An 11,670-nucleotide genomic window follows, 5' to 3' on the forward strand; every position below is an offset into this window, starting at 1 on the left:
GGCATCTGACAGCTCACTGCTGCATGCCAGGCAAGCACAGAGCAGCTGGAGAGAGTGTCCCAAAGCCAGATCACTCTGACAGAGCTCATCTGACAGCACCCCTTCCAATTTCTGTGTGTTTAATCAGTTTTGTCTTTCCCCCACACCCCACAGTCATTCACCTTTTGCAAGAAATCATGAATTGCACCAGATTTTTCCTTTAACACCTCCACCACACAACGGGCCTCGTCTTCAGAGAAGATCATATTCTTCATGGATGTTACAAAATCCTTGAATTTTACTTCAGCATTCTCTGCAACACAGAAGGGAGGATTTATTTACTTTGGACTCCATACAGAATTATTTATTTTGCCTTGAAACATTATGTGATAGGGTATCATTATGCATTATATTTAATTCTAGTATGAAATGCCAAGAAGCAAGAGGTCATGAACATTCAGCAAAAACAACATCTCTCCAATTTAAACCTGATAACAATCTGCCAGCTGATAGTTTTGGGAAAAGAGAAAATCCCACCACTCTGTTTGCACAGTTGGTAACGTTTATAGTGTTGCTAGCAAGAAGACAAAGCATAACACTGATTTTGGAGGAGAAAAATAGCATAAATGTGAAAAATTCAAGAGTCCTTTCCAGTGTATCATGACAATAATTTAAACTGAGCTCTCCATTTGGAGTACAGCCTGGCTGCACAAGCAATACGCATATGAAAAGTTAATTAATTAAAAAACTGGCACATTTTTGATTACAATATATGGAAGACAAAAATATTAACTTCCAAATTTAGATTGAGGGAACTGCTGCAAGAAGAGTTCAGCAGCAGGAAGATAAATCAGTAAGACCCCTCTTAATGGCTGACCAAGTGTTTAAAGAGACACACATAAGGAAACACAATTCAACTGAAGCAAAACTGTTTTCTCTGACAAAAACCACTGCTCACAAACAGGCTGCTCATAGACAGGTCATTAGGTGGCCCTCTGACTCCAGGAAATGGGAGCACAAGACCAAGGCACCCCATATCCCTGCCAAATATTCACCAGTGCCCAAAAGTGTGTGAAGGGATGCAAAGAATTTAAAAAAGCACAAGCTTAGAACTGATGCTTGGTCAGAAATTGTCCCACAGATCATGGAGACAGGTCTGGGTTTCTCACCACAGGTGCTAAACATGCCCCTGAAATCAAGTAACACATCAAACCCAAAGATCTGTCTGAGAAATAAATGAAGAACAAAAAACCAGCAGTTACTCTATGCCCTAAAAGAAATTAAAAAGCATAAAATCACTGAATGACATGGGGAGGGAGTGCTGAGGAATTCCAGCACACACTGTCCTAGTCCTAAATCCAACTTAGTCTTCAGCTCACATCAGAGCTGCAGTGACATCATCAGTGATGCTGCTACCAGGAATATGCCAAGATCCTGAGCCCACAGCCCAGGAACTGATCCCAGCTGGGCCAGTACCAGCCCCAGCCCTGTGACCCCTGAAGGCACAGAGACCTTGCCCTTGCATCCAAGGAGCTTACAACTAGAGCAGGGCAAGATTTCTATATTGGGAGGGCAAATCCCAGCTGACACAGGAGAATTAGGAGTTCATGCAGAAGGTCAAAGCATGCTGAGGAAATGAGAAGGGACAGGAGCGTGTGAGGGTCTCCGATGCTGCAGAACAGTAATGTGCAGCCACTGAGCCAGCAGCACAACAAGAACCTCAGGAATGTGGGAATCCAATTAAAGAGCTGCCAGGAAACTTTTGAGGGGGTATTTTAGAAGACAAGATTAAAAAGAGAGACTCCAAAGAGTGAAGTGAGTGACCAGACAGCGCTGAAGAATCAGCCTTCTGCTCAAAGCTGAGCTGGGTGTCACTGCTCAGCTGCCTGGCTTCTCTCTGGTTGCTCACAAACTTGAGGTCTCACCTTGTGGCTTAGTAAGTTTGTCAGGCTTTGAGATGGCCAGAGGCCTATTTAAAGCTTCAGAGTGGAACACAATGCTCATTAATCACTCCAGGCATTTGTGGGAGAGTATGAAGGAAGTTCTCCTGTCCCAGCCAATTCCAACTGCACTGAAGGGAAAATTTGGACTCTCTCTGGAAATTGCCAGACTCTCTCCACTGACAATCTGCTTCAGGTCACTCTGTATTGCACTGGGCCAGCCTCAGATAGCTTCATGAACAGCCCCAGAGCATGCAGGCTGCCCTGCCAGCCTCCAGCAGACCCCAAGAGCTTGTGCTGAACAGCCTGGGTTTGGAGTCCATCCCTGTGAGCAATGTCTGAACTCTCCACTGTGAACTCCCTGGCTGCATCTGTGTGGTCTGTGATCACCCCTTTGCTCGCTGGGGACACAAAAGCCCAGTCAGAGCTGAAAGGATTCAGATGGCACAGAGCCCTTTCCACAGTGCCAAAGACAAGGCAGAAACGAGCACACACAAGAAGAGCATCCCGCAAAAATGTTTTCCTCAAATCCCTTCTTCACATTACATCAGAGAGGATCTCCCTTCCCACATGTCTTCCCTATTGAATTTGCAAACAGGCTATGCCAGAAATAGACTCAAATATCAGTTTCTTACCTTTATCTGTTTCATTCTTCAGTTTCTTGCCACTGCTCTTCTGGATGCCCTCATTCACATTGTGTTTTACAACTTCAACCGGCTCACGTTTTTCCAAAGTGCCTGAGTCAGAATTATCCATCAAAGGAATATAAGTAGTTGCTTGAATAAGAGGTTCATCCACAAAAACTGTAATCATAAGTCCACAGGATGGGTTAAAGCTTTGTAATAATTGACACCAGTATTTTTAGAAAAGGTGCCACAACATTAAGAGTTGAAGTAAAGCATCTCTAACCTCAACAGTTAATTATACTCTCCATTTCTATTATCCTTCACAGTTTAACTCATTAGTGCTCTTCAGGTAAGTCCATTAAATAAAGGTCTCTAATGCATAGTAATTTAATAGCTTCAATTAAATTTCTACTTCCAAAGCTGTCTTTTAGCATTTTAACAAGAAGAAAAGAACCTTTACATTTGACTTTCACTTCACTTTAGTAAGAAAGTTGCACGTGGCATCAATGGCTTTACTTGCGGCTGTGGAGGAAATCATTCAGCATCCCTAAAATATGAATAAAGCTTTTTGTCCCTATGCTGTTAAAAGCTGGTACTTCACTGCCAGCATTTCCATGGATTACATCACCTGTGCACTCAGCCACTTAGGCAGAACATGCAGCAGGGGCAGCACTCGAGCTCATTTTGCATGCAGACTCCACTGCACTTAATGAAGATTTCTCATCTGTCAGAGCAGGTTTTGGGCATCATTAAGATGCAGAGAGGTGCTCAGAGGCACTGCCTGACCCCAGCCCTCCACTCCCACACCACTGGATCACCGTGGTGAGGACCAGCCTCTGTCCAAAGAGCTCTTCAGCAGACACAAAAGCAGGCAAGGGGAGAGCAGGAGTGCCAGAGCTGGGGCAAGAGGCACAGCCAGAGCTGCAGCTGCTGCTTGCCCAGCTCCTGCTCCACACTGCCTGCAGGATGCCAGAGGTTGTGCATGGGCCAGCAGGCAGATCACTGCCCCAGCCAGCCCAGACTGCAGGGCTGATGGACAACAGATGCCAGGCAGCAGCACAGAGAGAGGGGGGAATTGGGTGGGATGCAGGGTTTTGGGCAGCAGTGCAGAACAAGTATGCACTCCTGGCTGCCAAAGTGCCAGTTATGAAACACACTTAAATTCTGGCTGCTGTAAAAGGAGGAGAATAGGCCAGATGGACCTTTTTGTGTCACCTGGTGTCTCTCCACTTAGGCAGCCAGCAAACACCTGCAGGTACACTGCAAGCTCAGAAGAGAGGAGAGCTCTCCTCTAGCAGAAACAACCACCAGCTGCTCTCCTCATATTTTCCCTTCCTCTCCTTATGAACTTCCCTTCCTTTCAACACCTATTTAATATCAATGAGACATTTTGCAGTATGAAATCCCCACAGTCGTGTCTTGGCTAATCCTGGTGTCCACCACAGCTCATTTTTACTCTTGTCATTTTGGAGAGATGGCTTGAAAAGAAAACAGTTTGCATTCAAATAATGCATGAGCTCTTGCCCTGTAGCACTGACAGCTCAGCTTTGCTACTGCTGAGCTGGTACTGACATTTCCTGCCATGTACAGACAAGTTTGTGCCCCTGAAAAAGTGCAATGCACTTATTTCCATCAGGAAAAGCAAAAGAACATCCATAAAAGGTGATCACATCCTGAGTTCCCCATCAGTAGGCTTTTCCCAAGAATCATTTAGGAGTTTTTCAGTTATACAGGAATCCCATCGAGCCTGGAACTCCATCCTGGACTGAACAGGGCCCATGACAGATCTGCACACTGATAACCTGACCAAAGTATAAAGGGAACCGTGGGCAACAGTGTCTCCTCCAGGAGCAGCCCAGAAGACTCTTGAGAAGCTAACAAGCTGGCCTCACAGAACTTCATGGTCACCCTGTGCCCAAAAGGCAGACACAACAGCAGTCATTGTAAAACAATTAAAAAAAAAAAAAGAAAAACACACAGACACAGAGGCACAGTGAGCCAAGAGGACACAAGAAGCAGCATCTTGGCAGAGAACAAGGGATGACAACAGTGAAGGCCTTGACAGCAAAGATGAACAGTTTCTGTTGGAGCAAGAGCCAGCCAACAAAAGGACAATAAGAGAGGAATGTGGTCAAAGCAACTGGCTGAAAAAACTGCAGTCTTGTTTGGGGCAATGACTGCAGCAGTTCCAGACATGCCTTGCTCAGAGCAACTTCAAGTCTGCTCAGCTTATACTCAAAGTCTGTTCATTACTCCTCATTCAAGTGTGGATGTTTGGATCCAAGAGAGCTCAGAAAGGTTCACAACATTCATTATCTCATGCTCAGTGGTACCAGATGTTCATAAAATTTAATGGGATCTCCAGCTCAGCAATCTTCCCTACCTGGAATTCCTGCTTTTTCAAATCACAAGAGTTAGTATACTACAACTTCCTTTTCCAAAGGAAAAGGAACTAAAGCATGGATGGCAAAAAGGTTTAACAGTCAGGTTTATCTGAGCTATGTCACAGACTGGATTCTTACCATTATCAACTTTCTGCTTCTTTGCAGAGACCTTCTTCTTCCCTGACACATTTTCTTGCTTTATCTCCTGGTGCAGCAGAACTGGCTCTTGCTTTTTGGCAGGAGATACAACAGAATCAGTCTTACTATCTTGATCATCTGCAACAGACAATTAAGACAATATATGCTCTTCTGTATATTCTCAGCATTACCTTTCAATCAGCAGGTCTGTAATAACCAAATTCTCCAATCCCAGGAAAACAAACTCACATATTTTAAATCAGAACACAAACTTATTCCCATATACATACACACAGAGACTCACACACACAATTCCCAAATCAGGTGAGATCCCAAAGCAACAGGAAAGTTTAGCAGAGTCAAGAGCCACAGCACCCAGTGATTTTTAAGACAGGAATCTCATGTGCAAGCAGAACATATGGCAACGCAAGGAACAGTTTAACAACTCCAATCCAGATTTCACTGTGACAGAGCAGACAGCACATATTACCCATATTAGTTTCTTATTTAGAAGTGTACTTTTCCCCTCCATGAACCCACTTGGGCACTTTAAACACACACCCCCAATAGCTGCTGGGACTGTGAGAAGCAGAAAATAAGTGTTTTGCATTAGGGAACTGTTCTTTTTGAAAGCAGTTTCTAGTGAGAAATTTTTTTTATCATTTTGGACAGCCTGTGCTATATTAAGATTCTTGTCAGAGCTGACAAGCACAGCACAGGGCTCTGGTGTCAGCTCCTGTAATCAAGGATAAGAGCTCGTTGTGGCTGCCCTCAGAACTGCGCTTGCAGACCACATTTTAACTGTGCCACAGAGATTTGCAGAGAACACCCACAAACAAGATTGGATACTTTCTCTGTTGGTAGTGGGTGGGTCTTTTTTCTCCAGTTTTTTTTGGGGTTTTTTTTTTGTTTGTTTTTTGGGGTTTTTTTTCTTTTTGGTTTCGGTTTTGTTTTTGGTTTTTTTTTTTCAGAAAAAGAAAAAAATCTACCACATCAAGCAGCAATGTCATTCTTTTTCCTCACTCCCTGTGCAAACCTGCTGTGCCTGCATCTCACAAGGGGATCTGCAAATATCCTGGGTTTCATTTATTTCTAGAACTGGGTATTTCTATTCTTTTTTCACTTCTATTCCTAGTCAAGACAACCACACAGAGACATATCCTGCCGAGGATATGGTCAAGACAGTCAGAAGTGATTCTGATGAGTTTTTGGTCTGTTCCAGGTTGGATATTTCAGTCACAACAGCCAGACCAGTTTTAGCATCAGTTCCATTCAGTTAGAGAGGTGTAGCAGGTGGGCAGCAATGAATCAACCACCAATCCATGAATCAGCCACCAAACACCTCTCCATGCATTAAGCCTGCACTTACAGTGATTTATTTTGCAGACTGCTATGAGGTTTCTTGAGATGCCCTCCCTTATCAGAGCAACCACTCTCAGGATTCCCTTTTTTCACAGCCTGGCTCAGAATGCACACAGCAAAATTATCTACTGACTTCTCTCAGGTAATCAAAATTTTGATTGAGAGCAAAGCAGCCAAACCACGGAGCAAAGCAGAGGAATGAGCTACTCTGTTTCACTTCATCTTTAGTAGAAGAAAGCAAGGTCGGGAGGAGGAAAACCAGAGCACTGCTGCCAGATGAAAAACAGGGGGGAAAAAAGCAATAGCTCATAAAAAAGGAGAAGGTTAGAAGGGAGCTTTGTCCCGTAGAGATCAGGCAGAACAGTTGTTGTGAGAGACACTCTGTGGCCTTGCAAAAAGCAGAACACGGTTTTGGCGTTCTGTGCAAGAAGCATATGCAACATCAGATACCCATTCCATTTTTCTGCTTCTTCTGCCCAGGCTTCTTCTTAGCTGCTGTTGGTTCAGATGGTGGAGTGGGCTGTTTTGTAACAGGGACTGGATCTACTTTCTTGCCTGAAGACTTGGATCCTTCCGAGTCCTTAGTTACGTGATCATCTTGGTTGGCCTTGTGCTTCTTCTCCTTCTTCTTCCGCTCCCTGAGGCCGGTGGGGGCCTCGGTGCCACCCGAGGGGACAGCAGGGACGGGCTCCTCCTCCGTGCTCAGGGCATCAGACAGCTTAAAGTCCCGAGGGGCACTCTCCGAGTCAGACTCGTGGATGTTCCCGTTCTGAGCCTCTTTCTTCTTGTTCTTCTTCTTCTCAGTTTTCTTTTTGTCGGCCTTGCTGGGTGGGAACTTCAGGTCCCGTTTCTGTTTGGCGAGGACCTCATCGTATAAAGTCTCTTTCATGAAAAGCCAGAAGAAGAGGAAGATGACTGTAATAACCACAGAAGGAATGAGGATGATGAAGTAGGTAGACTCGTAAAACTCCATTGTGCTTTTTCTTAGCTATGATTTCTTAAAAAACCTACAGGAGAAAGGAAAAAAAAAAGAAGAAAAATTAGGTTTTGAACAGGTTTTCCCTCAGTGTTATTTCCTCCACCAATTATAATAATAAAAGAAAATTTCTCCTTGTTATAGAGCAGCCTCAAAGTAGCTTTAATAAAATTACCAAATTACATCAGCCATGGAACAGCTTCTGGAATCATTTACCACTTGCTTCAAAGTTGTTGGCCTGGATAGGAAGAAGTGCAGTTTGCCAGACTGCTGATCTGGGGAGAGAATAATTCCCTTCCCTTGCTTCTCTTCATCCTCCTCACTCTTCCTTTCCACGTGACTTTCATAAAGGTAAAGCTTCTGATTTCATAAATACATGAGACAGCACTTCCAGAGTCTGTGAAATAAAGACCACTAAGTATATGCAGAACTCCACTTTTTTTCTTTTTTTTTCCTTTCATAAATCAAATATAACTAATTAAGATTCTTATCCTGGAAAGCGGGAGTTAAATTTCACCTTCCTTTTGTTCCCAGATTTATGACAGCTTCAGAAGTGGAATGAGGAGAAGACAGGAGAAAGCCCTGAATTTTAGTCAGCCATAAAGAATCAGGTATTTTCAAAACTGCTTTTTGAAGTCTAAAACCCAGCTTTACACTCAGGAAAATTCCATACATTTTATGGGGAAACAGGAAGATCTGTTACTTATTTTGAACATGTGATGGTATAAAAGTTCCACGGCACTTATACAGACCAGATGATTCCAGGATAATTTGCTGAAAAGAGTATTTTTGTCCCAAACATTATATTTATTTTCTTTATAAAAAAGCAGGAGCCACAGAGTTAAAAAAAAGGTCAGAACAAGGTTAAAAAACCTAACTTTGGGGTCAAAACAAGACAGATTTTCCCATTTCACAACAGATTACTATAAAAAGACTTGGATTTCTGCAGGAAGAATACAAATCTTCTCCAGACTGTTTGATCCAAGAAGAAAAATACACCCCCCCCCAAAAAAAAAAAAAAAACAACCACCACCTAATATTGAAAAAAAAATCCACACTTAATCCAAACTAATTAGGCAACTGCAATTCCCAATCCACCAATTCAGTTTAAAATCCATCATGGGAAGCACATGCCACAACTCCATTTTCCTCTACACAAGAAAAAATTATTCTTCAACTCCAGAGTCCCTTGGGACACTCATCCTCTTGGGAATGAAAGGCAGGGATTTAACCCAGGTTGCTCAGAATATTTCCACTGCTGCTTGAAAAATGAAAACAGATGTGTCTACCCAGGGCACAGGGAATAAATCCATGGAGAAGCTGCATGGTGCAGGGAGAGGGCAGGCTCTCCTTGCCTCTGGGCAGAAGATTTACTCATTTCAAGTTGTTTTACCTCAATTCCTGACTGGTTTGGACGCTGCTATCACAAACTGGCTTGTGCCATCCTGTCACACTGCAGAGAGCTCGGTGTGGAGTCTGGCTCTGGCTCAGGAGGGAAGAGTTGTTATATAGAATAATTTCTGGACAGAGAGGAGTTCCTGTGATAATATATTTGTACAGTGCATTGAGCAGCACAGAAAGCAAGGCTTGGGAACACTAATTTGGCTATTAAGTTATCCAAATAAAAGACTGACACTTCAATACACTAATTATTCATCAGTTGTCTTAACATTAAGTCTCCTCCCAGTTTGTATTTATTTTCTGCATGCACACAGCTCACTGAAAATTACAGGGTCTAAAATTACATCCAGCACAGAAAGTTTTGGAAGGGCTGAGAGGGATGAGAAGAAAAGCTTGTCTTTTGGGGGGAAAAAAAGCACAGATGCTCAAAACTAAGCTGGAGCTTTCAAAATGATTAATTACAGCTACTTGATAAACCCAGCTCCCTGCACTAAGTGATCTAATATTAGTCATCTCTTGAAGGAAGCAGATCTTGAAAATTTGTCTCAGCCAGAGTCAATATTGAATGCTTACGGGGAAAAGCTAATCCCCAAAGTAAATATGTAATTAAGCAGATTTTTCACAAGTGTAATTAACTTGATCATTACAATACATTACTGCAGCAGCTACAATAGCCAAGCACAAGGAGCCCAGCACAGCTCATGACACCAGCACACAGCCAGCCATGAACTCATGGCATGGACAGGCACACCCTACACATTTCCCAGCATCTGACACCAGATGCTCAGGGCAAAGCAGGGGCTCAGGGTAACACGTGCTGGTCAAGAGCTTCAAGGCTCTTCAAGAGGGTCAGGAGAGCACGACGGCCATCGAGGCAGGACATGCTCCACAAAGTGATGGCTGCTCCGAGACCAGAGAGGAGAGACACGCTGAAAAGCTACAGCTGCTTCCAGAGGAGCCATAAATCCATAATGACAACAGCTAGTCTGGGTGGGGAATGTGTGCTGGACTAGCTGAGCTCTGATCTCAGAGCTGGACAAGCTCTGCCGAGCCTCCGTCCCCCGCCCTGCTCCCCCCTCCCTGCACTTCCCCAAAAACGGGATCATCTCCCAGATCTGGGGCATGACACTGCAGTGATGAGGTCCAGAGCATCCCCAGGCTCCATTCCTGCTCCTGTCCCCCTCCTGCTCCCTGCACTTCCCCAAAAACGGGATCATCTCCCAGATCTGGAGCATGACACTGCAGTGATGAGGTCCAGAGCATCCCCAGGCTCCATTCCTGCTCCTGTCCCCCTCCTGCTCCCTGCACTTCCCCAAAAACGGGATCATCTCCCAGATCTGGAGCATGACACTGCAGTGATGAGGTCCAGAGCATCCCCAGGCTCCATTCCTGCTCCTGTCCCCCTCCTGCTCCCTGCACTTCCCCAAAAACGGGATCATCTCCCAGATCTGGAGCATGACACTGCAGTGATGAGGTCCAGAGCATCCCCAGGCTCCATTCCTGCCCCTGTCCCCCTCCTGCTCATCAGGGCAAAGCCAAACACAGACAGACTTTTCCACCCCAAACACTGATCAGAGGAAGGAAGATCTGATCTCTGAATTCCTTCCACAAATCCAGTTTTTCACACAGAAGCACACTTAAAAAAAAAGAAAAAAAAACTACTAAATCTAAATAAAAGTCTCAGGGTGTAACTAGAATTGATTAAGCACACAGGAACAGCAAGCAAAAGCTCTGCTCTGATGGTCAGACTAATTTCTCATCTCAGCCCAGCAAGGGTATTTAAAACTCACTCCAGGGGGATCCCACTGCTGCTGGCTCTATGCAGAATGACAAAACAACATCCATCACACCACCCTCTGTCAAAATGTCTTTATAAAGTGGCATCCTTGCCATGGGGTAAATTGGCAGTGTTTTGGCTCACACACAGTTTCCAGTTGTCCTCTGACAATCTACAATTACTACAACAGTTCCATCATTTCCATTTATACTTCTGTATTTCTGTATTACACTGACAAGCCATCTAGGAAAAAACAGAACCACTCTATAGGGGGAAAAAATTCTATGCCATGCAGAAATAAACAGGATGAAGAAACTCATTCTGTTAAAGCAGAAAAAAGCAAATGAAGCAAATGCTGCATTGACACACCTTCACCTACCAGCTTAACTGCTCCATTTAGTTTTACCATCCTGGTTAGGAGACACTCTCTCAAAAAAAAAAAAAAAAAAAAAAAAAAAAGCATTTCTTCTCCAGAAGTGCTGCAATGGGATTTTATCACTTGCAGCTCTGAAGTCTCCAGGGTGGCTGCACCAGCTCCCCACCCACCCAAACCCACAATCCCAGCAAGGCACTCCCAGCAGCAATCACACTGCCCTCCCCCTCCCTACTGCCTACAGAGGCACAGCAACTTTAGCTACACTTAAATTTCAAGGGATTTGGTTAAATACTCACCTTTGATCTGCATTTGATATTCAACCTGCTCTTGATCACGTTTCTCAGAGTCCAGCACCCGTGCCAGGCTCCCCCCTTGCAGACATGCTCCCGTCTCACCCGTAAATTCCAGACCTCACAACATCCCTTCAGTCATTCTGAAAAAGGGGAACAAGCTGCATCTGTCCCAGGCCGTGCACAGACCCAGTTACTGTTCCCATCCTGCCTTTAACAAAAGAATTGCACTTTTGTTCCCTAAACAGAGCCCGTGCCACAGAAAAATAACTATTTCTGAACTCCAGTGTGCTATTACTGCCTGCACCTGACTTCTCCTGCCAGTTCACGCTGCCCTGCATTTCCTAACCCACCCTCTGCCTTTCTGAATTTAAATCTCAAGTTTCACCCTGTGCAGATACCACATTTCACAGGATATTCA

At 44.3% G+C, this 11,670-nt stretch overlaps 1 protein-coding gene across 8 annotated transcripts in view; it reads right to left on the minus strand.

Annotated features, from left to right (window-relative positions):
- KTN1 (kinectin 1) overlaps positions 1-11,294 on the minus strand; it is a 58,365-nt gene extending 47,071 nt beyond the window's left edge. For 5 of the 8 annotated variants that reach the window (XM_041413405.1, XM_041413439.1, XM_041413431.1 and 2 more), the window contains exons 1-4: positions 6,880-7,436; positions 5,068-5,205; positions 2,555-2,722; positions 162-292 (exon numbers count right to left, since the gene is read on the minus strand). In XM_041413405.1, coding sequence (XP_041269339.1) covers positions 162-292; positions 2,555-2,722; positions 5,068-5,205; positions 6,880-7,402 — 960 coding nt within the window. In that variant the 5' untranslated portion in view covers positions 7,403-7,436. Of the gene's footprint in view, positions 1-161; positions 293-2,554; positions 2,723-5,067; positions 5,206-6,879; positions 7,437-8,798; positions 8,865-11,255 lie in introns of those variants that run through there. The other 3 variants (XM_041413379.1, XM_041413396.1, XM_041413387.1) reach the window with 3 other exon arrangements.
- Positions 11,295-11,670: the final 376 nt, after the last annotated feature.

The sequence above is a fragment of the Onychostruthus taczanowskii genome, unplaced genomic scaffold (assembly GCF_017590055.1).
Source record: "Onychostruthus taczanowskii isolate IOZ18803 unplaced genomic scaffold, ASM1759005v1 scaffold103, whole genome shotgun sequence".
Taxonomy (NCBI): Eukaryota; Metazoa; Chordata; class Aves; order Passeriformes; family Passeridae; genus Onychostruthus; species Onychostruthus taczanowskii.